Consider the following 26941-nt stretch of genomic DNA (forward strand, 5'->3'; position numbering starts at 1 on the left):
TTTAGAAAAGGTAAAAAAGAAAAGAATTAAACCACTTCACATGTGACATGAACGATCATTTCCTAATTTAAGATGAATACCTTACGTGGATGATCAATGTTTTTAACTTTCTCTTTGTTCCATTATTCATACTTAATGGATTAAAAGTCATATTAACAAACCTGTAAAGTTGAATTAACGGAAGAACGGTATTGAATATTTTCATGGAATTTAGGGACTAAACTTAATATTTATCAATAGTTTGGGAATTATGTTTAATAAATTAAAAGTTCGAGAACGATAATGCATATTGAACTAAGTTTTAAGGTCAATTTTTGCTTTGTTTTATTACCGGGTTTTGCAAATGCACGTGTGGCACTTGTAAAGGAAAAAAATTGACGGAGCGAAAATGGTTGTAATAAAATGAAAATCTAAGGGAATTTGTGCAATTTCTCTTCCTGGATGAAACTTCCGGAGATTCGCATCATCAGAACTGGTCACTGCGTCTAATGAGAGGCAGAAGTTCTTAATTGTTGAGTCAACCCAGAGGCCACCACCCCCCAATTCGCTCACTCGAAGAAGTAATATGTGTTAATTGGTCTTTTCTATTGTGACCCTTTGTTTCATTTTGGGTCGTGATCGGGAAATGGTGGTGGGATCGAAGAAAACGGTGGTTTCGCAGTGATGGAAATGATGATTCGGGTCGGAGCATTTCGATGATGTCTTGTCTTGGTGAATCCCTTGTTCTTGGTCGGGCAAGAATGGCGATGCTGGGGATTTTTCATGGATGGAACTTGGATATTCGTTTTGCATTCTTAGTGAGCTTCTGGTAAATGGGTTGCACTCGTGGTTGCTGTTCAAGTGTTCTTTTGAGCTCGGGTTTGGCTGCCATTGACAGGCAGTCTAGTTTGACCTTGATTGCGTGCTGCTGAATATTCTGAAGATGGCTGGGGCGAGCGAAACAAGAAATTGGCTGGAGGGTCTGGTGAGGGACGGGTCGCTTGGATGGTTGATGGGAAGGCGGTCTCCCTTCGACGACGAATTCGGCGACACGGGAGCGTCTGCGGCTGCGGGGAGGAACTGGATCGTGGAGCTCTCTCCGACTGCAAACATAGTTGTTAGAAGATGCTCAAAGTAAGCTGTTAGCATTTTAGCAACTCCAGTTTATACTTTTTAATCATTAGTTCTTTAGACTAGTAGGCCTTGAGATAGTTATCTAGAACTTTGTGGCATGATTTGTTCTCTGTTTTACATGCTCTGAATTTATGGATGATGTTAGAAGAGTGTCCAGGTAAGCAGGTTAATAGCACCGCATGCTACTTTAAAGTCCTAAGAGTGACTGCACTTTGAGACAGATATATAGAATTTCGGATCTGTTTTTTCAGTGTTTTGTAGCTAGTAGACTGTATTCTTGCCTGCAATATCGTAGACATAACTTGATTTTGTAATGCTCATGTAGACCGTGTGTCTTGTACATTCGTCATTGTGTCAACGGTGGAACTAAATGATGCAGAGTACTTGGCTTTTCTATGAGTGAACTTCAAAAAAGCTTCAATGAAGAGGCTTGTGATTATGTGAAGCATCCACAATATTATGCACGGAACTTTCTGGAGTTTTGCTGTTTTATGACACTTGCACTTTCTGTACGTGCAACCGGTCATCTAGCTGACAAGAAATTCGATCGACTGACTTATGACATGATGGTTGCCTGGGAGAGTCCTGCAGCTTCCAATCTGCCTTCCCTTAACACGGTTATTGCTTTGATAACTGTATTATAGTATCGACTTCATTTGATACACAATTTAGCCCCTTCTATTTGTATTTTTATGTAAATTTTCCTTCTCATTGCCAATAGGTAGATGAAAATGTTTCAGTTGGAGCAGAGGCTTTCTCTCGTATAGCTCCTGCTGTTCCTATTATTGCGAATGCGATTATTTGCAAAAATCTTTTTGAGGTGCTTAGCACTTCAACTGGTGGAAGGCTCCAATTTCCCGTCTATGACAAGTTCCTTTCTGCATTAGAAAGGTATCTCTTCTCCGTTTGATATTTGATCTCCTTCCTCTCTTTACATTTCTGTAATCCTTGATGGTCGTCATTGACAATTGGCTAATTATTCTCGTTGAGATGCCCATGGCTATGAGAACCTTGCTTGCTGCTTCTTGATTTAGTGCTAAATATTGTAGTTTCAAGTGCATACCATCCAGGAATGTGTTCCTAATTATACTGATCCAAATATCAAGATGACATAATTTTTCATCCAAGAGGGTAGATAACTAAAGAGAAGAGCATAATGGTAGTTTCGTAACTGATTTTAGTCTGTCCAAGAGGCAATTTGCTGTGGATAAGATTTGAACTCTTTTGTTTTATCTTGTAAGTAAGCTTCTAGATAATATTCTTTTAACTTGGTTGGATGTATGGAGTATACTATCTACTCTCAATGGATAAACATGCAGTGTTTATTACTCTTAATGAGGAAATGCTCAGAAGCAAATATGTATCAGTTTATGGTCTGTGCCACCACACTATTTAGTTTCTTGTTGGCGTGTTATTTGCTACTACTCACTCATTAGGTTTGACACTTGGATTTATCAATTCATAGAGCTAAGAGGAGATTGAAGAGCCAGTCAGATTCCTCCCACCTGTCCGCTGTCAGATCCTTGAGAGGAGAGAAGGTCCTTGAAGTTGATGGAAAATAAACCAGTCAGCCAGTTCTTGAACATGTAGGAAGATCCATATGGCCTGGTAAATACCTCTATATGTTGTAATCATTTCTCAAACCTTGTCTTACATTGAGTAAATAAACATAATCTAATATAATTCAATATCGCCGGTGCTACTTGTTCGAACTGGCTTCTGCATATGGAGGTGTGTAGCATGACACCATAAATGCCACATCCTTTGAAACATGGAAGTTTTGTAGTGGAGAAGATTGCACATCTCTCCGTCTGCATTGGATGTCCACTCACTTACCGTTATTGGTGTGTGTAGGTCGGCTTACTCTAACAGATCATGCACTTTACTTTGAAGCTTTCCAAGTAGTATCTTTTGACAAAGCAGAGAGATATAACTTGTCAGATGAGCTAGAACAAGTTGTTAGACCTGAGGTGACCGGTCCACTGGGTACTCGATTATTTGACAAGGCAATCTTGTACGATTCAGTGTCCTTGTAAGGCATGACTCTCTATGCTTGTCTCAGCTGATTTTTTTTTTTTTTTTTAGTGTTTAACTGTCTTTCTTTGTTGGCTCCTAATTTCTCCCTGTTATTAGGACTTTGATATTGACTCTGTGAAGTTCTTGCAGATTAGAACCAGTCATTATCGAGTTTCCTGAACTTAAAGGTCATAAACGCCGGGATTATTGGCTGGCAATTGTCAGAGACATTCTATATGTGCATAGGTTCATAAACAAATTCCAGATAACTGGTATTGAAAGGGATGAGGCGATTTCCAAGGCTATTGTTGGAATCTTGCGTGTACAGGCCCTTTAGAATATGATTACCTCTGGTCCTCTTTGCTATGAGGCTCTTTTGATGTTCAGTCTTTGTGATCAACTTCCAGGGGGAGACTTAATAATGGAAGCACTAGCAAAGTTGTTATGCTTGAGGGAGTCGGACCAAAAAAGTAATTCGAAGTTCAGCAAAAGGATGTACTCAATGTCATATGTCTCCATGATTTCCAACTTGGGCTTTTTCCCTGGTAACAGTTCAAGTCATCTCAGTGAGGGAGGCCTTCCTGTTGGTGAGATTTCTGTGGGGCAGTTGAGTTTGCTGGAAAGAGCAGTAAAGGAATCTGGGGACAACTACAAGGAAGTGGTAGTGGCGCGAGAATCCTGTGATGCAGCTAAAGTCAATGGCATTGATACAAATTTAGCTGTGATGAAGGTATCACTGGATGGTTTTATGTATGTTTTCATTCCTAGGCTTCTTTTTATGATGCTGAAGTACTGACCTATCTTTCCTGTCTCCCCCCTATTCAGCATCTTTAAAACTGCGGACAATATTAAGTAATCTGTCAATTCCCTTACATTTGTAGGAGTTAATGTTCCCCTTTATGGCAGTTGGAAATTGGCTTCTTTCTCTGGCATACTGGGATGATCATTTGAAGTCTTCGATATTCTGTCTGAGTTTCACTTTCATCATTTGCAGGTAAAATGGGTGTACAAGAACGCTCTTCCTTTGTTAATGTTCCCTTTTCTGACTGTTTGTGAAAAACCTTCTGGTCCTCAAGACATGCAATCTCGTAACTCTTGTTTCTTGCACAATGTTAACTTTCTTCTACATAATTCACGCCTAAATGGGAAGCAAGAAGTTAGGTGTGTCCTCTTTTTGTTTCTCTTCCCAGCTAACAAATTTTTCAAATTAAAAATCCTCGAGTGCACATTTTATCTAAGTCGGATCATTGAGCTTTTTGAACCGGTTATGAGCAAGCAGATATAGATACTTGTCGGTTTGAGTTTGGACTTGTTTGAGATTTACTGCAGGGGGTGGCTCTGTTACTTTGCTGCCCTGGTGCTCATTTGTATTGTGGCTTTTGTTACACTTACTCGGCTTCAAAACCGAGGGAGGCCCACTCGCAGGATTATGGTAATGGCACCTCCAGCGAAGAGCGCAGTGGAGCAGGTTTTGGCTGTTCACAATGGAATCACTCTAGCCGAAAGGCTTATCCAGGATGGGAACATAATCCTCCTCAAGCTACGTGCATTATTGTTGTCTTCGCTTCCACAGGTAGCAGTTTCTTCCTTCACCGATCTTATCATTCTCAGATCCTCTCTCTCTCTCTCTCTCTCTCTCTCTCTCTCTCTCTAGTTTTCTGACCATAGTCGATTGACTCCTCGCAGTTTGGATTATCCTGGAACCAAGATAAATTTTTTCTATGTCTCTGTTCTCCAGGCTAGCGAGAAACTTGTCCTTCCCCTTGTTGTCTCGGCTTTGATAATCGCCTTTTTGCCTGGAAAGTACATGGTGCTACTCGTTTTCTTGGAAATTTTCACTAGATATTCCCCTTTCAGAAGAAAAGGCACGGAAAGATTGATGAGGAGATTGCGGGATTGGTGGTTCAGTATCCGGTGTTGACACCTGATTTTGGATCAGTTTTTCTTTTAAAAAATCTTTAAAAATCCATAAAAATTCATAAAATCGAGAAATCAATTTTGGAAGCCTTGGCCAAGCTTAAGGATCCATTTTTTTGAACAAGAAATATTTTTTTTTGATATTTTTCACATTTTTTAGTATTTTCCGTATATTAGAAAAATACCCAAAATTCACAAAAAATAGCATTTTCGGCCTAAAAAATATGGGAAAATATCCAATATTTTCCTTTAATTCCCTCTGCATTTTGGCCATTTAAAAATTGAAAAATTCAACTTGGGGTCACATGAGTCTTTGCAAATGTGGACCTAAATTGAGCAAAAAAAATCATTTGGGGTCTTTCTATTGTTTTTCTTACTTTGAGTCAGTTATGACATTTGATTCCTACACCTTTAATTGCATTTTAGTCAAATCAATTTCAATTTTTGAGCAGATTGCAAATTGTGCTTCTTTGCATTTTCGATTTAGTCCCCGGTTTTTAATCATGGTCAAATTAAACATTTTAAAAGAGAACCCATGCACATGTGAACCTTGACCCATAGGTTTTTCAGCATTCTAAACACATTGGTGAGGTTAGATTGACAAAAACTGATCAATTAGGGCCCTAATTGAGCGGATTTTATGTTCGGGTCGAATTTGAAATTTGGGGCTTTTGCATGAAATTGTACTAATTTGTTTCGAAATTGACATTCATAAATGGTATCCATGTTGTAAGGTTCAATTTTGACATTAATTTCATGCGAATTGGTCAAATGGACAGTTAATTACACCAAAAAAAAAAAAAAGAGAGAAAAAACTTGATATGGGGTCGGGTTGACCAACCCGGTCAACCCGTTGACTTCGTTGACCAAGCTAACCCAAAGAAGTGCCATTGTGATGTTTCTGTAGATTGGTCTTCGGGTGGAGAGAATAGAACAAGAAGGGACTCCAACAAGGGGGCTCCAGAACAAATGGGAAAAAGAACAAAATAGAAGGGAGGCTCTAATTCGTGAGGGGCTACAACAGAACAAAAAAGAGGGAGGGGTAGTATGGGATCGGTAGTAGGCGAGAAAATCACCCGTTTGATCGAGTATGCTACCAATAAATTTTTACCTCTGATTCTAGTGTGTGCTTCCGGAGGAGCACGTATGCAAGAAGGAAGCTTGAGCTTGATGCAAATGGCTAAAATATCTGCCGCTTTATATGATTATCAATCCCATAAAAAGTTATTCTATGTATCAATCCTTACATCCCCTACTACTGGTGGGGTAACGGCTAGTTTTGGGATGTTGGGGGATATCATTATTTCCGAACCTAATGCTTACATTGCATTCGCGAGTAAAAGAGTAATTGAACAAACATTGAATAAGATAGTAATCGCTGATTTTAACCGGCGATTTTCCCTTCTCCTCCTTCTCCAAATTGATAACTACGGGCGACGCTTTAGGTTGTGGATTAACCCGAGGAGCTTGAGTGACTTCGGGAACGGGATGGGCGCCTTCATGTTGCCCCTTGTCATTAGTGTTAGACGATGATGGATGGGCGGGATTATTCGGATCCGGTATCGCCGGTGTCTTGCATGAGAAGCTTCCAGCAAAGCTTTCATCTCCGTTATCATCGCCACCAACGAGTTTACTTGTGTCTCAAGCACACCGACCCTCGGGCTCAGTTCTTCTTGCTCCATTCTGGTTCTCGGACGAGTTCTAATACGACCTCTTAGTTGTTCCGTGATTAAAATCACCTGTTTTGAAGAACGAAAATAAAGTAAGAATCTTGAAAGGAAGCAATAACAAAATCTTGAATCCTTTTAATTGCATGTTTTCTTTCGATTAATGAGAGAAATGACTACTTCATGAGCCATATTCTCATATAAGTAGCTCTTTTCCTCATTCTCCGAGAGAAATCATGTAATTAAAAGAAGCGTAATCCAGGGCAATAGTTTTAATGCATCATAAAAAGAAACATCTCAATATGTATATATAAGAAAATCAACTAAGTTCATTACAACCAAAACCTCAAAGAGTGTTTGAAAGTTAAAATGACATAATGTTTCGATATCCTAAACTTGATGGAGTGATTCTATCTAAGTCTAGGACGTTTGGGATCTAGGGTGTCCCGAATATCCCAAGAGAGGTCAAGTTCCCCCATCCGAAACTCCCCATCTTTATGATAAATCGGCGATCTCATATCTTCGGGTACATAGGGCTCCACTCCGGGCATATGAGGAACGATGTACTCCGGCACGTATGGCTCGACAAAGCTACGTCTGACTGTCTTGAAATGGCGGATGTACTCGGGTGATGCCCTGTGAAGGTTCATCTCGTCGATCATATCTTCTGGCCACTCTATATCCCCAATTTGAGATTTCTTCGGGGAATCCTTAATGTACTCAACTTTGGCCTCGAACGACTCTTTATCTTTGCCTTTGAGAACCTCCTTCGGTATGTCAAAAGAGAAGACTCCTGGTGCGAGTGGTGTCGGCATCTTACGTAAAGCTCCAAACTGTCTGATGACCCTTATCGGATAATATGCAGTAGCTCCGGTAAAGTCCAGTAAAGGAACTAGATCTCCATCACTACAAGTGAGTCGAGCCTTATATATCCTTAGCCATTTAAGCCGCCATCGGAGTTGTTCCGGTTTTAAGGTTCTAAGAAATTCTCTCCAATCCTTAAAGTTGAGGTTAGGGACTCGAGTATGAGTTTGAACAAAGGTTCTAAAGGGGTTGGTGTGAGGACTAATCTCAATGAAACCCATACGAATGTTGAATTGTTTGATATGAGAAGTAAACCACATATATAGAAATCCACTAGAAGCCCTAAAGATTCCCTTATTCCTAACCCGGAAACGGTTTAGAGACATGAAGGTTTTCGCTAAAATCAAGTTGGAATAATCCCACCCACAATGATCTGTCTAACTACCACATCCATAATAGGATCAAAAGTGGTGGTGGAAATAGGAAATAAAACGAAGCTAAAGAAGGCTAAGACAAAGACCCTACCCGACTTAGTCCCCTTATCTGCGGGAAGGTTTGAGAACCTATTTATGAGGAAAGCAAGGGAAATACGCCTACAATTGCTCTTGGCATTTAGGGTTACCTCGGAGAGGCTAGTATCTAAGAATTCAGCTAATGAACTAAGGGGTTCATATCCTATCGGGGGTTGGACAAGACGAGGTGTAAATTCTACTCCGATGGCGGCACTATACTTCTCCGGAGTAGGGGTGAGCTCGAGTCCTTCCATATTGAATGTGGCGGTGATCGGATCCCAAAATTGTGCAATGGCTTGGATGAAAGCGGGAGGACATTCGATCTTCATCAAATCCAGCAGATATCCCGGTCGTGTCTTGGCGTACGTCTGATTGGCTTCATCCATATTCTCCCACCAAGTTAGGAGTTCCTCTCGAGGGACCTTGAACACTTGGATATCATTCTTCCCCATCAAGTCTAGAATATTCAAATGATGTTGAAAAATCAATTGCCTTGGATTACTTTAAATGCATGGATGCCAATGTCATGAAACATGCATGATGCGATCCAATTTCATATTTCGATTAGTGAAATAGAAATTAGATCATTTCATCTAGGCTAAAGACCTAATGTGAGATCTAATTTAAATTTCAAATAAGCGAATTATGCAATTGATCGTGATCGTCTCGATGATTAAGAGAAATAACAAAGTCACATTCCATTGATCAAAACAACAAATCGAACAAAGTAGGGAAAATATCAGGGGGATTCCTAATACATTGATATCTAATAGAGAGAAAGTGGTAGAGATGAGAGGAAATCCCATGAAACGGGAATCCTATACATGTAGACTAAAACATGAAAATGGTAAAAGATCAATGGAATGTGAAACCTAAGCTTCGAACTCCTCGAGATCGCCATGTTCTACTTGTCCTCATCTGATTCCTCATCGGGGTAATCTTCATTGTTTTGGGCAGATTCTTTAGTTGGGATCTCTTCGGATGAGTAGTCTATTGGAGGTTCTTCCTCGAGCGACCCCTCACTAAGCTCCTCTTCTAGATAGGGCTCTTTGATCGGTACCTCTTCTTTGATTGGTTCTTCTTTGAGATTCTTTTCCCCTAGGGGTTCTTCCTCCGAGTCTTCTCCTAAAAAGGCATCGATGATGGTCTTTCCTCCCTCAATGAATTCTCCATGGTGGCGTAGTTCCTCCGGCCATTCTCTCGTCCACGTCATTGTCACTTCGGGGGACTCCTCGGCCATTTTGAGTTTAGGCTTCTTGAGCACGATATGCTTTGGCTTGGTTTTGATAGCGGGGCGCTTCCCTTTCTCCCACGGAGCCAGCATGGGTCGGTTCATTTTGATCCGACGTTCGGCCTTTCGACGAGCACACGCTTCTCTAGCCGATTGGTTGCGACATTGTCTTTGTAATTCCATAAATTCCTCATGACGTCTATCTACTTCGCGATTGAATTGAAAGTCAACCACATAGTATTCGGTGTGGCAATCTTCGGCATATCCTAACTTCTTCCCCGTCGGTTCACGTCCATGCACGAACCTGGTGAAGTGCGGGCACATATTAGTGCGGGCCACACTACCTTCCTCGATGGATGAATGGCTCCAGCTCGGTAGAACTTCGGAGAAACAGCGGCATCCTAATCTACCATTGTTATTTTTCTTAATCACTAGGACGATTTATAAGTATATGTCGTGCTCATGAATGCGAATGATATGCAATATATGAACAAATTATGATGAAACGAAGATAAAGAACTACATCATAAAATAAAATGCCTTACCAACCGATACGAAAGGGAAGGCATGATTTTCCCTGCACATTTTTGGTTTTAGGTATACCAACCATCCTGAGACATGCGCATGAGACAAGTGAGGGGTATACTCTAAAAAAAGGGTATGGAACCTATGGCTAAATGCTCCCACGATCCAAATATGACAAATTCGCCCTCGATGGTACCTACCCGAGAGGGTTGAAACTTGCCAATCAAGATCATGATATAAAAGTCTCATAGTGCCATCGAAATTGCACTTTCGCACCATTTTCCTATCTAAGGTAACCTATGTGGTTGCGTCGGGGTTTGACCGCGGTGTGTGCAATGTGTCGTGATCGCAACCACCCATAGGTTACCTTAGATAGGGAAATGGTGCGAAAGGATCTTGTGTTCGATGGCACTTGAGACTTTCGTATTCGTTCCCGCTCATGATCTTGATTGGCAAGTTCCAACCCTCTCGGGTAAGTACCCTCGAGGGCGAATTTGTCATATTTGGATCGTGGGAGCCTTTAGCCATAGGTTCCATACCCGATTTTTAGAGTATACCCCTCACTTGTCTCATGCGCATGTCTGTGGATGGTTGGTATACCTAAAACCAAAAATGTGCAGGGAAAATCATGCCTTCCCTTTCGTATCGGTTGGTAAGGCATTTTATTTTATGATGTAGTTCTTTATGCTGTTTCATCATAATTTGTTCATATATTGCATATCATTCGCATTCATGAGCACGACATATACTTATAAATCGTCCTAGTGATTAAGAAAAATAACAATGGTAGATTAGGATGCCGCCGTTTCTCCGAAGTTCTACCGAGCCGGAACCATTCATCCATCAGAGGAAGGTAGTGTGGCCTGCACTAATACATGCCTCGCACTTCACCAGGTTCGTGCATGGACGTGAACCGACGGGGAAGAAGTTAGGATATGCCGAAGATTGCCACACCGAATACTATGTGGTTGACTTTCAATTCAATCGCGAAGTGGATAGACGTCATGAGGAATTTATGGAATTACAAAGACAGCGTCGCAACCAATTGGCTAGAGAAGCGTATGCTCGTCGAAAGGCCGAACGTCAGATCAAAATGAACCGACCCATGCTGGCTCCGTGGGAGAAAGGGAAGCGTCCCGCTATCAAAACCAAGTCAAAGCATATCGTGCTCAAGAAGCCTAAACTCAAAATGGCCGAGGAGTCCCCTCAAGTGACAATGACGTGGACGAGAGAATGGCCGGAGGAACTACGCCACCATGGAGAATTCATTGAGGGAGGAAAGACCATCATCGATGCCTTTTTAAGAGAAGACTCGGAGGAAGAACCCCTAGGGGAAAAGAATCTCAAAGAAGAACCAATCAAAGAAGAGGTACCGATCGAAGAGCCCTATCTAGAAGAGGAGCTTAGTGAGGGGTCGCTCGAGGAAAAACCTCCAATAGACTACTCATCCGAAGAGATCCCAACTAAAGAATCTGCCCAAAACAACGAAGATTACCCCGATGAGGAATCAGATGAGGACAAGTAGAACATGGCGATCTCGAGGAGTTCGAAGCTTAGGTTTCACATTCCATTGATCTTTTACCATTTTCATGTTTTAGTCTACATGTATAGGATTCCCGTTTCATGGGATTTCCTCTCATCTCTACCACTTTCTCTCTATTAGATATCAATGTATTAGGAATCTGCTCCGGTATATTTTCCCTACTTTGTTCGATTTGTTGTTTTGATCAATGGAATGTGACTTTGTTATTTCTCTTAATCACCGAGACGATCACGATCAATTGCATAATTCGCTTATTTGAAATTTAAATTAGATCTCACATTAGGTCTTTAGCCTAGATGAAATGATCTAATTTCTATTTCACTAATCGAAATATGAAATTGGATCGCATCATGCATGTTTCATGACATTGGCATCCATGCATTTTAAAGTAATCCAAGGCAATTGATTTTTCAACATCATTTGAATATTCTAGACTTGATGGGGAAGAATGATATCAAAGTGTTCAAGGTCCCTCGAGAGGAACTCCTAACTTGGTGGGAGAATATGGATGAAGCCAATCAGACGTACGCCAAGACACGACCGGGATATCTCACGGATTTGATGAAGATCGAATGTCCTCCCGCTTTCATCCAAGCCATTGCACAATTTTGGGATCCGATCACCGCCACATTCAATATGGAAGGACTCGAGCTCACCCCTACTCGGGAGGAGTATAGTGCCGCCATCGGAGTAGAATTTACACCTCATCTTGTCCAACCCCCGATAGGATATGAACCCTTTAGTTCCTTAGCTGAATTCTTAGATACTAGCCTCTCCGAGGTAACCCTAAATGCCAAGAGCAATTGTGGGCGTATTTCCCTTGCTTTCCTCATAAATAGGTTCTCAAACCTTCCTGCAGATAAGGGGACTAAGTCGGGTAGGGTCTTTGTCTTAGCCTTCTTTAGCTTCGTTTTATTTCCTATTTCCACCATCACTTTTGATCCTATTATGGATGTGGTAGTTAGACAGTTCTGTTGTGGGTGGGATTATTCCAACTTGATTTTAGCAGAAACCTTCATGTCTCTAAACCGTTTCCGGGCTAGGAATAAGGGAATCTTTAGGGCTTCTAGTGGATTTCTATATATGTGGTTCACTTCTCATATCAAACAATTCAACCTTCGTATGGGTTTCATTGAGATTAGTCCTCACACCAACCCCTTTAGAACCTTTGTTCAAACTCATACTCGAGTCCCTAACCTCAACTTTAAGGATTGGAGAGAATTTCTTAGAACATTAAAACCGTAACAACTCCGATGGCGGCTTAAATGGCTAAGGATATATAAGGCTCGACTCACTTGTAGTGATGGAGATCTAGTTCCTTTACTGGGCTTTACCGGAGCTACTACATATTATCCGATAAGGGTCATCAGACAGTTTGGAGCTTTACGGAAGATGCCGACACCGCTCAGACCGGGAGTTCTTCTCTTTTGACATACCGAAGGAGGTTCTCAAAGGCAAAGATAAAGAGTCGTTCGAGGCCAAAGTTGAGTACATTAAGGATTCCCTGAAGAAATCTCAGACTGGGGATATAGAGTGGCCGGAAGATATAATCGACGAGATGAACCTTCATAGGGCATCACCCGAGTACATCTGCCATTTCAAGACAGTCAGACGTAGATTTGTCGAGCCATACGTGTCGGAGTACATCGTTCCTCATATGCCCGGAGTGGAGCCTTATGTACCCGAAGATATGAGATCGCCGATTTATCATAAAGATGGGGAGTTTCGGATGGGGGAACTTGACCTCTCTTGGGATATTCGGGACACCCTAGATCCCAAACGTCCTAGACTTGGATAGAATCACTCCATCAAGTTTAAGATATCGAAACATTATGTCATTTTAACTTTCAAACACTTTTTGAGGTTTTGGTTGTAATGAACTTAGTTGATTTTCTTATATATACATATTGAGATGTTTCTTTTTATGATGCATTAAAACTATTGCCCTGGATTACGCTTCTTTTAATTACATGATTTCTCTCGGAGAATGAGGAAAAGAGCTACTTATATGAAAATAGGGCTCATGAAGTAGTCATTTCTCTCATTAATCGAAAGAAAACATGCAATTAAAAGGATTCAGATTTTTGTTATTGCTTCCTTTCAGTATTCTTACTTTATTTTCGTTCTTCAAAACAGGTGATTTTAATCACGGAACAACTAAGAGGTCGTATTAGAACTCGTCCGAGAACCAAAATGGAGCATAAAGAATCGAGCCCGAGGGTCGGTGTGCTTGAGACACAAGTAAATTCGCCGGTGGCGATGATAACAGAGATGAAAGCTTTGCTGGAAGCTTCTCATGCAAGACAGCCGGCGATACCGGATCTGAATAATCCCGCCCATCCATCATCGTCTAACACTAATGGCAAGGGGCAACATGAAGGCGCCCATCCTGTTCCTCAAGTCACTCAAGCTCCTCGGGTTAATCCACAACCTAAAGCGTCGCCTGTAGTTATCAATTTGGAGAAGGAGGAGAAGGGAAAATCAGCGGTTAAAAAAGAAGAAGGGGCTAAGAGGTTGGCTAAGATCGAAGAGTGCCTGAGCGGTCAAGGCTATGAGTTAGCCAGATTTGATAAGATCTCTCCTCTTGCGAAAATTGAGGTGCCGCCGGATTACAAGGAACCGGAATTTGTCATGAAGTACAATGGGACAGGTTGTCCCCGTGCTCATTTGAAATATTATCTGCACAAGATGGCGCATTACTCGGACTACGTCCCTCTCCTCATGAACACGTTCCAAGAAAGTTTGGCGGGCGCCGCTTTGGCCTAGTTCATCGAGTTAGACTAAGAAGATTATGACGGCTGGGAGGATTTAGCTGAAGATTTTCTACATCGGTACAAGTTTAACACCGCCACCGCCCCTACTCGAGAAGACTTGCTCGGAAGCGTGAAAGGAAAGAATGAGCGGATTCGTACGTATGCCCAGAGATGGCGAGCTTTGGCGACGCAAGTTAAGCCGTCTATTCCGTAAGACGAGTTAGTTGACTTGTTTCTGAAGGCACTCCCCTACGAGTACTTTGACAAGTTGAACACGTCGGGATGTCGGACGTTTGTCCATCCGATAAAAGTTGCGGAAAGGCTAGAATGGGCTATGAGAGAAAGAAAAGCCCCGGAAGTGCCGGCAAGACGCTAGTATGCATTGAGAAAAGACGGTGGGGTGGGAGTTGACATTGCCTTTGTACCGAATCCACCAAAGCCCAAACAGTTCTCGAATTCCAACCCGACATAGGGAGGGTCGTCATGGTCGACGCAAAAGGTACAAGAACCGAGGAAGAAGCCACCTCCTAAGCGGTTCACGCCCCTTCCTAGGCCATTATCCAAGTTGCTTCCGATGCTGTTGGAAGAGCGTTTAGTTGCGAAGGAACCGCCAAGGCCAAACCCGATGAAATATCCCGGATATGATGAAAGCCGATCGTGTGTCTATCATATGGGGGAGAGAGGACACAATGTCGACAATTGCTACATCCTAAAACTCAAGGTGCAAGCCCTTATTGATAACCATCTGGTGGAGTTTGACAAGACGGCGCCTAATGTACAGCAGAATCCGCTCCCCGATCACCGGGTGGTAGGGATGATTTTTGGCGAAGAAGAAGAGCATCACTTAGAGCTCAAGGTGAACATGAGCAAATTGCACGACATTTTGGCAATTGCTTCATCTTATCCAAATGAAGGTGAAATGTCGATTGAACGAAAAATGTTATGTATTGCCAAATTGATGAGCCTCGGGATAGTTGCGGATGTCGGCGACGAGACATTTGAAGGAGTGCTGGCTACCGTGAGTTTGGATCGGGATCGGTTCGTGATGGAAACCGAGCAAGGCAATTCTTGGAGGGTTCCTCATGAAAGCTTGATGAGTGATTTAGAATTGATTACGAATCCCGAGTCCGAGATTAATGAGGATGATCTGAAAGCCGAAAAGACTCGTGTGGGCGATCAAAGATTCGTATTGGAGGCTCATGAAAAGGGCGAAACCGTGGATAATTTGGGCAAAGACTCGGGGAGGTACAATTTCAAAGTTAAATACTCCGCTCCTCCTAGTTTTTTCATAAAGGCTGAGGATATTGTACCGGATGGATGGGGAGGTATGGATGAAGTTATCAAGCCGGACGTAGTTGATGATCTTGTCGAAGTCGTACCTCATCTGAAAGATTCGGGAGCCACGAATGATGCTGAGGTTATGGAGCGATTATTTGTTATGGAAAAATACGTGGCTGATTTCTTTCATGAATTGGAAAATTTTGCTCAACAAGCGGCAGCGATAGATCAATCGCAGAAGGCGAGTGATACGCATGCTATAAAACCCCAGATTCGGAGTTATGAACAAAGTCTGAAGGTGATGAGATTGATTTGCCAATTCGGGGATTTGAGTGCATTGTTGACGGAAACGAAAGAACTTCTGAGCTCTTTGGCTTCAGTCGGAATCACCCCCGTTGTTGATCAAGCTACCGAATCATTTGCTTCACGGAAACTCGCTCGTCTCGAAGCAATTTTCACTAAGGTTGATTTGACCCATGAGGAGGATGAAGAATTGGGGTTGGATGCGTGTAGAGAGAAGACGCGAAATTCGCGAGTTTATACTCCTATGGTTGAAGAAGAGTTGGGGAGGATATTTTCTGGAACTCCTCTCGCGTGAAGTTTTTGAGCAAAACCCTCCATCGACTTTCTATTCTTTCGCTCATTTGGTGCGAGTCGGCGAAGAGGTTGAAAGGAGCTTATTGATTGAAAAATTTCAAGGTGCAGAAGCTGAATCCTCAAGCAAAAGAAATAGTGAGATTGCCTTAGATCAAGGAATCTCGTCGACCGTTCAGAAACACGATGTATTTTACCAAGAGCTTGAGTGCGGATATAATTTAGAAGATCTAGATAATCTGATTGGGATGATTGGGACTGTAGCTCCCATTGTGATTAGATTGGATAAAGTTGATGGCGACGACAAGAAAGACGATCGCCCGGTCAAGCCAGTAGTGATTTGCTTTTCTGATGATGAGACGGATGATGAACCAGAGGTCAAAATTGAAAAAGTAACACCGGTGGTGATTAAAGTTCCACCGGTAGAGCCGTATAACCCCAAAGCGGTCCATTGGAATTATGGAACCGGAGAAATAGATGCTGTAATGAGATCGGGTAGATTTATGCCCCGCCGGAAGCCGAACCCGAAAAGAAAGGTGATTAAAGAAGACGCTAAAAAGCTTTTATCCATCGTCAAGACGAGCGAGTTCAAGGTGATAGAGCAAGTGAGGAAAATGCCGGCCCGGATCTCTTTACTTGATCTGTTCATTAATTCGGAAAAGCACAAACAAGCACTCCTAAAGGTGTTGAACGAGGTGCATGTCCCAGAGACGATTGATGAGACTCAATTGGAGAACTTTGTTGGGGCGATCTTGCTGAAGGACCAAATAAGCTTCTCAGATGAAGACTTCCCCATGGACGGGCAAGTGCACAACAAAGCGCTATACATTACCGCAGAGTGTCATGGAAAGTGAGTAGCCCATGTGTTGATAGACAATGGATCTGCTTTCAATATTTGTCCTTTGGCCACGTTGAGGAATTTGGGCATAAAAGAGGAGGTGGTTCGAACTTCCAAAGCGACTATCGGGGCTTTTGACGAAATGAGGAAAAGCGTGGTTGGGGAGATCGAGCTTGATGTTGTCATAGGCCCGACCAAATTCTCTATTGATTTTCGGGTGATGGATCTCCCGAGTGCTTTTGGGTTTTTATTGGGAAGGCCATGGATTCATGTAGGCTGGGCTGTCCCTTCGAGCTTACATCAAAAGGTGCGATTCATAGTAGATGGGAAGATTGTTACCGTCCACGGCGAGGTGGATCTCCGGTCTTATCAGAATAGTGCCATACCCTACATAGAGCACGAGGCTAAAGAAGAGGCAAGTTATCATTCTTTAGAACTAGTGGGCGTGGTCCATACACCAGTTGGGACCAAGCTAAGAGTTCCTAATCTTTCCGAATTAGTTGCTTTACCCGCAAAGATGTTGTTGGCTTATGGATATCTTCAGGGAGATGGCCTAGGAAAATTTGGCCAAGGAATCCGCACTCCTTTACAACTCGAGTCTAATGAGCACGAAGCTGGATTGGGTTTTGGAGTCGATAGCAGCAGATCCGCCACTCTAAAAAACCACCATGGAGGCCGAGGCCGAGGCAAAGGTAAAAACCATGGAAGCCGAGGACGCCGAGGAGGCCGAGGTGATTCTTTTATCGGTTCTCCCACCTGGAAAGGCAAAGCTAAAATGTTTGACAATCGGTTGAATCAAATTTTCTCTAAGGATTCCAAATTTGTGGGAGACGAGATGGCGTTCCGTGCGACAGAGACAGACCTGACCAATCCATTTCTCGATGACAACACTGTGAATGTGATAGTCGAGTGGCTCGAGGCTAACCAAGATGTTGCTGAGCATATCATCCCAAACATGCATGCTAGGTTGTTGTGCAACTCGGATCGGCAAGTGGATTATTCTTACGATATAGAAGAAGAAGACGAGGGTCGGATAGCTATCCAGAGGGATTTGGTTAATTTTGAAGAATCTAAACCTCCCACCGAAGAAGAGACAATTGTTGTCAACATTGGAGAATCCGAAAATGTCAAGAAAGTGAAAATCGGATGACATTTATTCGCAGGTAGACGCATCCAACATTACAGAGTTGCTCAAAGAATATCAAGATATCTTTGCATGGTCATATGCGGATATGCCAGGACTGGATCCGAACATTGTGGAACATGCATTACCCATTAATCCAGGATGCAAACCGGTGAAGCAATCATGCAGAACGATGAAACACGAGCTCTCAGACAAGATTAAAGAGGAAGTGATGAAACTTCTTAAAGTTGGCTTTATTGAAGCCATTCCTTACGCAGACCGGATTGCTAACATCGTCCCTGTCATGAAGAAGGATGGGAGAATTCGAGTGTGCGTGGATTATCGGGATTTGAATAAAGCGAGCCCGAAAGATGATTTCCCTTTACCACACATCGACGTAACGGTTGATAGCACAGCGGGGTTTGAATTGTTTTTGTTTATGGACGGATTCTCTAGATACAATCAAATGCTGATGAAGGAGGAAGATAAGGATAAAACTTCATTCACCACCCCTTGGGGAAACTTTTGTTACAAGGTCATGCCTTTTGGGCTAAGAAATGCCGGGGCAACATATCAAAAGGCCATGGTGACTTTGTTTCATGATATGATACATAAAGAGATCGAGGTATATGTTGACGACATGATCGCCAAATCCGGACCCGGAGAAGATCACGTCCAAATATTGAGAAAATTGTTTGATCGTTTGAGAAAGTATAAGCTGAGGTTAAACCCCAACAAATGCATATTCGGGGCAAGATCTGGAAAGTTCCTCGGCTTCATGGTCAGATGCGGGGGCATTGAGGTGGACCCGTCCAAAATAAAAGCAATCCTCGACATAGCCGCTCCCTCGACAGTTAAGCAAGTGAGAAGCCTTACGGGAAAATTGAATTACATTGCCAGGTTTATATGCCAACTCTTTGACACGGCTAGACCATTTTTCAAACTTCTGAAGAAAGGCGCCAAAGTGGTCCGGGATGCCGAATGTCATCGGGCATTGGAGAAGATCAAACAGTATTTGATTTCACCACCAGATCTGGTACTACCTATTCCAGAATACCCGCTGACCTTATATTTAACGATCCATCAAGAGTCGTTAGGAGCATTGTTGGCACAAACCAATCCTAAAGATGGAAAAGAGAGAGCCATTTACTACATGAGCAAAAAGTTCACCACCTCAGAAATGAATTACTCTCCCGTTGAAAGGACCCGTGTTGCAACAGTTTGGGTACTTCGCAGATTGAGGCGATACACTCTGCATTATCACATTCAATTGGTGATAGAGAATGACACCTCTTCCGTTAAAAAGGATTTTCGGATTCGATTTTCCACAGGATTCCAAGTATCCCCTAAATCCCCGATCGGTCATCTTATTAGGTGAACCTTTCAGTAGGTGAGCCTTTTCTAAAAGTTTTTTGGACGAGTCCCGAAAGTGGGATAAATCATCTTACAGGTAAAGCCTTTTAGTAGGTAAGCCTTTTTCGGACCGATCCACCGGTCGGATTAGATCTTCTGACGAATCCCACAGGGATAGGTCGTTTATCTTTTAGATTCTTGATCCACCATACGGATCAAATCTTCCGAATCCCACGAGCGGGATAAGTCGTCTTTAGAATCCCTTTAAGTAGGAATTCTTTTTTCCGGGCTGATCCACCATACGGATCAAATCTTCTGACGAATCCCACGGGCGGGATAGGTCGTCTTTAGAATCCCTTTAAGTAGGAATTCTTTTTACGGGCCGATCCACCATACGGATCAAATCTTCTGACGAATCCCACGGGCGGGATAGGTCGTCTCTAGAATCCCTTCAAGTAGGAATTCTTTTTATGGGTTGATCCACCATACGGATCAAATCTTCTGACGAATCCCACAGACGGGATAGGTCGTCTTCACATTCCTATTACTTAGAAATTCCATTATGATTTGACCTACCATATGGGTCAGAGCTTAATCTCTCTAGAACATTCTGATGATGAATCCCTAGGTATCTTCTAAAATCCATTCACACTCACGGGAAAGCCTCTCGAGCTCGGACGGGTAAGCGCCGGGTAAATCTTTTCTTACTCTCCTTTCATATCTACTGCATGGAGTCTCATTTTGGATAAGAGCTTATCGGCGGGAATGCTTGAAGATCAACTGTCACAACTCTTTCTTTTCTCTTTTCCCAATCGAGTCGATTAGATTTCAGGTGTCACCTTATCTTTGGAAGTGACCTCTCACGAGATCACTCCCAAAGAGGGGCAGTTGTTGACACCCGATTTTTAATCAACTTTTTTTCGATTTATTTTTGAAAATTCATAAAAAATTCATAAAAAATTAGAAAATTGCAAAATCAACTTTGGTAGCCTTGTCCAAGCTCAAGAATCCATTTTTTGACCAAAAAAATTTTTTTCATATTTTTCGCATTTTTTGATATTTTTCAGAAAATAGGAAAATACCCAAAAAATCAAGAAAAATACCATTCGAGGTCACAAAAATACAAAAAAATAGTTAGTATTTTTCTTTTAATTTTCTTTTCACTTTGACCTTTTAAAATTTGAAAATTTCAAATCGGATTTGTGTGTTCCTTCACAAATACAACCCACAAATTAGACATGAAAATACCATTTGGGGTCATTTTATTTTTCTTTCTTCACTATTGAGGGTTGTGACATGATTCTCTAGCATTACATTTCACATTCTGATCCAATTGCATGTTAATTTGCTCAATTTTGGCACTAGGGACTTAATTGCACAAAAATTTCTTTCATTTTAGTCCCTAGAAGGCCAAATTCAAAATTAAATCTTCCTAAGAGACACCCATGGAACCCCATGACCCCTATCCTATAATTTTCCACCTCCTGAATCTAATGACGGGCTCAATTGATGTTAATTCTTTCATTAAGGGTTCCAATTTTGTAAAAATCGATTTCGGATCCTACTCAATATTTGGGGTTTTCACTCAATTCATGGGGTATTTTTCACGAAAATCTTATTTTTAGAGGTAATCCATGATGGGAAAGCGATTTTTAGCATCAATTTTATGAAAAAATATTAATTACTAGCTCAATTTGGCCATTTATTGCACGAATCGGGTCTACCGAGTCGGGCGGATCCGATCCGGCGACCCAGCCTTGTTCATCGTCTCTCCCAAAGTGTCACCGGCACAAGATAGAGCAGGGGAGGCCGTTTTTCTTGAACGGTTTTTCTTCAACGAAAAAGCTTCGAGAAGAATCTAGAAGAGGGAGGAGACGGTTAGAGGAAAGGGGGATTGAACAAAAGAAGAGGAGTGGTCACAAACAAGGGGGGAGGGGAGTGCAAAAAAAAAAAAAAAAACTGGACAAGAGGGAGTGCGAGTTCTGGAGAGGAAAGGAGTGGAAGATTAACAGAGAGCTCGGGATCGTTGCATCTCGGATCGGAGCTCGTTGCCGTCGCGCCGCAGATCGTCTTCAACGTAAAAGGTGAGCTCATTTTTTTCTATTAACTTTCCGGCGAAGCACTGTGAATACACCGTTTTAGTCGATTTCATCCATGTCGAGTTGGATTGATGCATGATTTTGAATAATCTGAGTTAGTTGAGTACAGATGTGGATTCGGTTTTGCATAATCTAATTAATGATCGGAGTATGTTCATCATTGACATTAGCACAATACCTGTTCGATAGAATGTCCGTGTGAACCGAAGGATTCCGATCCAAGTCTTGAGTCTGCAATCTTGTTTAACCACTTATCTTACACTTTCGTTTGCATCTATACCACCTTCTGAACTCGGTTTTCTCCTTTTTGTGAATTGATTTGGTCAAAAAATGTCTATCCGAACCTATGTTTATACCTCGCCGGAGTCCCGCGTCGGAGGTCGTTGATGGTTGATTTTGAGCTCGTGAGGATGGTCAAGTAAGTTTCCTGAACTATTATTGACGATGATTACATGTTCGGGTCTCGGTTTAGAGGATCGGTAGTCGACATATTTTCGCTCACCGGAAGTTGCGGGTTCGGCCGGACTTTGGAGGCCGGTTTAGATTAGTGTGGCTTGGTCATTTGTGTTAAACTTGAAATATGTCGACGTAGGTTAGTATCGGAATCAATTGGAGAGAAAACCGTGACGTTTTAGGTGGATTTGGGCGTCGGGATTGGGTTTCGGCGAGGCGCCGGCGTGGTTTGCCGGCGCCGATCATCTTTTCGGGCGAGTTCTTTGACCGGTCAACTAAAGTTGACCGAGTCAATGGCCAGTTGTCGCCGACGTGGCGGCCACGTCGGCATTTCTGTTATAACAGAAAAAATGATCCGACGGTCTAAGATAGGCCACGTGTCGGGATCCCGAATTTTCGAAAATAAAAATCATTTTTTTTAGATATATTCCATTTTCCGAAAAATAAAAAAATATATTTTGTGATCGCGTGGCCCGGGTTTGGCCACGCGTCACCATCCCGATCATTGGATCAAATTTTCGAATTTTCGAATAATAAATAAAAATCACTTTCGAAAAATAAAAAAATATGAATCGGACGGCTGAGATTCATTCGATTCCTTTTTTTCGAGCCATTGATCTCGGTCTCGGATCGAACGGTCACGATCGATCGTGTCGTTCGATCCGAGCCGTTAGTCTTGGTAATCGGTTTGAACGGCGGGGATTAAGTCTCCCTCTAATCCGAGCCGTCGATTCCGATCAACGAATCCGATTGCTATCCTCATGCCACGTGGCGAAATCTCGAACATCGACTTTTGAGCGGGAATTTTCAAAAAAAATTTCGAGTGTATAGTTTAGTGGGCGACGCCGTTTTAATGAATTCCGGTCCGGGCGCGAGTCCGGACCGGGCGGACTGGTTCGTGGAACGGGTTGACCGGTCCGTTGACCGGGTTGACCCGGTCCGATAAATAAATAAAAAAAATCGAAAAAATCATTAAAAAATCGAAAAAAATTAGAAAAATTGTAGAAAATTCACAAAAATTCCAAAAATTCTCCAAAATTGAGGAATGGTCACAATCAATTGGCCAATCCTATTTTTGAGATTTCTCCTCCCGATCTTTCCAAAAAAATGACAATTTTACCCTTTAGGGGTAATTTGTCTCCAAAAATTCCTGTGGACCTTTAAAAAAAATGTTGAAAATTAGGAAATGGGTCTGTTTAAATGGGCAATCTTATTTTTGACATTTCTCACTCCAAATTATTTCAGAAATGACGATTTTGCCCTTCTTGGCAAATCGTCCCCAAATTTTTTTCAAAATTACGATTTTGCCCCTCATGGGCGAATCGCTTCCAAATCACTCCCGACATCCTCTTCTGCTTTGAATACCCTTTTTCTAAGCCAATAGGGCTATACTAGGAATGCCACGTTGATTTGATGCGATTTATCCGCACGTTATGGATTCCTTGATTTGTGCATTTATTTTGATTGATTGTGATTGCTAGAATAGTCACTCCCATCCGCATGAACTCCTAGATTAGGATCCATACCCCACTCTTCCGCATGAAATCCGAGGTTAGAAAATTCAATCAACTTAGGTACCGAAAGGGCGTCAACTCGGATAGTTGGCGTAACTAAGTCCCCGAACCCACTTCTCTGGTTCTCGGAGAATCGAATAGAAACTCCCGACTATTCGATAGGGTTTCCAATCGTACCTTCCACGAAACGATTGGTGGCGACTCCAAGGCATGCACACGTTGCACATGTCACTAGACCACACTGAAAGGTCGACTCGATTTTATCTTCCGTCGCGATTTGGGTAATGGGCCTTGGGAGAGGCCCCCATCCGAATGTCCACACGCAACCGGGCCGGAAGGGCGACCCATTAGCCCTCTTCCTCCGTTCCGATCCGAGAGGAGGGTCGCGACACCCGGCAGCTCCGGTCATTGTGGAAAGAGAGGGAGAAGAGAAGAAGAAAAAGTAAATGTTGTATTTACACGCATGCACAGTTTTGTACATTACATGCTTATGTCCAATCTCTGTATATGTCCTAAAGAATTGAACTGGGGCAAAAAACATAGATAAATTGGCCGATCCTGGGTGGTTCCTGGTTCTTTGTGCGGAGCCGGCATAGCATATTGGTCGGTCAGCCCTAAATTACACCTCTCTCTCTCTCTCTCTCTCTCTCTAGCCTAATTCAACCACTCTTTAGCGGTGCTCTCTCCATTCTCACTCGCTCTCCAAGCTGCGCTCGCTCTCCGTCTCGTCCTCCGACTCGTCATCCTCCTTCTATCGCTCTTTTCTCCCTCCCTCCATGACGCCCACTAGGGTTTTAGATCCGGGGTCACCTCCACGTATTTTCTGTTTAGGTTCTTTCTTCACCGCGCGTTGAAGTGAGTGAGAGATGAGTTTGCGCTTGTGTTTCGGGGTTAATTTAGTTTTACCTTTCACCATTTTTGGAACGACCATTTGTTCTTGTCGCATTTCTTTCTTTAAGCTTGCATGACTACTGAGAGGAATTAGAGTTTTGTTTGTTTCACGAAAAATGAATGGGTTTGAAAAAAATCCTAAATTGAATGGCTATGAAAAATGATCATCTGTAGTGCTCGAAGTAATTAGCCAATAAGAAATGATTTCATCATCGATAATAATTTATGTTTAGATATTTTCGTGAATAATGAAAATATTTTTCATTCACTCATTTTCATAAGCAATACAAACGATATTTTTAATTTTTTTTAAATTATTCATTTTTAGCAAAACAATTGGTAAAGAAGATAGGGGTGCACGTGTTGATATTGATCCTTAACTGAAAGATGTTTACCTTTTTTTTAATGCCAGAGTGATTGATAAGCTTGATGAATTAAACACTCACCCTATTCCTTGGTTGACACTGAAATTGGCCTAGACCAATAGGTCCAGTATGAATGTCAACAGGGTCGATTCATGGTTCTACAAACTACGAATCGGCTTAGGGTGAGAATCGATTCACATCGAAACTAAATACTGATCACGACAATTGTGATTTCCTTTTCCTAGGTTTTGAAAATGGGAAGTGGAAAAGCCGTATCGCGCTTTCGTCAAGGAGCATTGCCTGATGTTCACCTTCTCATCTCATTTGACTACTGTTGCATACACTAAATTGAACGTCCAAATGCGATTTAGTAACGTTCAATTTTGTACGTGTATTATGTTCAAATTATGATTTCCCCTCTTCGCCACACCTATGCCCGAGGACATTAGATGGGATAATCTCGGCAAATAGCTTTGAGTACCTTAAATGTAATCTCGTCGCATCGGTTTTGAATCCTTCAAATCGAGCCCCGAAGCTAAATCTCGGCGTGCATTGGTAAAATCGCAATTCGCCGCACATAACTCGAGAACGGCTTCAATTAATCGACAAAGAACACCGGACATGACACAACCAAATATTTTCTCGGGGGAAAAACGGCGAAATTTCACTCCTGCTCCGATACAATGGAAAATCTCTAACGAAAATGAACAAGAAGAAATCCTCAACGGCAGTAGTAGTATGTACAAAAATGGATCGAAGAAGGGAAAAATCACGTACTGTGAATAGTTTTTCTGTGAGAAGTGTGTCGTCTATTATTCAGCAAAAAAATTTGAATCTCTTTTGGCATTCAACGGATCCCAAAAAAAGGCCCAGTGAAAAAAAAAAGAATAATTATAATAATTTCTCATACTTATCAATGCTTAATTTAAAAAAAAAAATAAGATGACCGAAATCCAGATTTTGAGAAAATATTTTTTTTTCAAAATTCGCGAAAATTTTTCGTCCTTTCAAAACTGGAGTACGACATGTAGTTCGTCCTCATGTTATTCCCATGGAAACCCAGCACCGTCGCCTCGTTGAAATCGTAGAAATCCGGCTGGCTCGAGCACAGGAAATCCGCAGCATTGTTTGGCAAAAAAGGCAAATTACTCAGGTACGGGTTGCCGCCGCCGCCGCCGTTCGACTCCTCGAAGCCGGGCGCCGCCGCGAAGATGGAGTTCACCTGGCCGTCCCCGACGCTGCTGCTGCAGTTCTCCTCCGTGATCACCGACGAGCACTCGTTGTCCTCGCCGCTCGCTGCGCCGGCGGCGGCGGCGGCCTTCGATCCCTTCGCCTCGGCTTCATCGCCGTCGCCGCTGTTGGCGGCGGCCTCGGCCGGCGGCGGAGGCGGCTGCTGCTGCTTCGGATCGTCGTCGGGCGAGGAGCGGGAGAGGCCGGTGAGCTTCTGGACGAGCGCCATGAAGTCGCGCGGCTGCGTGTGGATGATCTTCGGCGAGTGCGTGTAGATGATCACCGGGTGCCGCTGCTGCTGCTGCTGCTGGTGCGATGGCTTCGAGGCGGCGAGGGAGGGAGCCGCCGCCGCCGCCGTCGTGGAGGAGGAGGAGGAGGAGGGCGACGGCTTCTTGATGGAGCGCGAGTCTCTGCTGGTCTTCAACGGAGGCGGGAACAGGGCGTGGTGGTGATCGTTGAAATGGGCGGGGCTCATGGTCTGCGCCGATCGATATGGGGAGATTCGAGAAGACGATCGAAGAAGAAGAAGAAGCTCCTCTCTTGCAGCTTTCCAAATTCCAACAGCAAAGAAGAAATGTTTTTCTGATTTGTGTTTTTTTTTTTTTTTTTTGAATTTTTCTTTTCTTTTTTCGCTGGTTTTTCTTTTTTGGGGTTGGACAGAGAAATAGAGTCTGATGGCTGGTGATGATCTGTGGTGGCGTTTTATATATAGTCACGGCTCGGGAGATCACCTGGGGGCGGACTCACCGGAAGGAACTCCCATCGGCAAGCGAGAGAACGCCACGTGTCGAGAGGGGGGCCCGGAGCCACGCACGTGGGGATTGGTTTTTTATGTGGAGAGGGGAATTGACGGGTGGAAGGGAACGTTGGGCGGTGACGTGGCGGGCGAGGGTTGAGATTTTGCAGGGAGGCCGTTGGAGATCCGCGCCACGTGGCGGGCTCGGAGGAGTTTCGGGTCTGCAGGTGGAGGCGGATTTGGCGGGAAAATATGGCTGGGCGCGAGGGCACGGGGTTTTTCCTCTTGCTCTCTTCCAATTTTTTCTCTTTTTGGTTATTAACTTTTCAGATTTAGAAAAGGTAAGTAATCACATAAAGTAGATCAATTCGTTGCAATTATAATAT

At 42.9% G+C, this 26941-nt stretch overlaps 1 protein-coding gene and 1 pseudogene across 1 annotated transcript; one reads left to right on the forward strand and one right to left on the reverse strand.

Moving 5' to 3' along the window:
* The first annotated feature begins 450 nt into the window (after positions 1-450).
* On the forward strand, positions 451-23876 carry LOC115741249 (annotated as a pseudogene).
* A 1580-nt stretch (positions 23877-25456) lies between these two features.
* On the reverse strand, positions 25457-26443 carry LOC115741242 (VQ motif-containing protein 20). Its single transcript, XM_030675051.2, has one exon. It carries the CDS (start codon positions 26292-26294, stop codon positions 25569-25571), a length of 726 nt encoding a protein of 241 aa, XP_030530911.2. The 5' UTR covers positions 26295-26443; the 3' UTR covers positions 25457-25568.
* Between the last annotated feature and the right edge of the window lie 498 nt (positions 26444-26941).

Source organism: Rhodamnia argentea, chromosome 6 (genome assembly GCF_020921035.1).
Source record: "Rhodamnia argentea isolate NSW1041297 chromosome 6, ASM2092103v1, whole genome shotgun sequence".
NCBI lineage: Eukaryota > Viridiplantae > Streptophyta > Magnoliopsida > Myrtales > Myrtaceae > Rhodamnia > Rhodamnia argentea.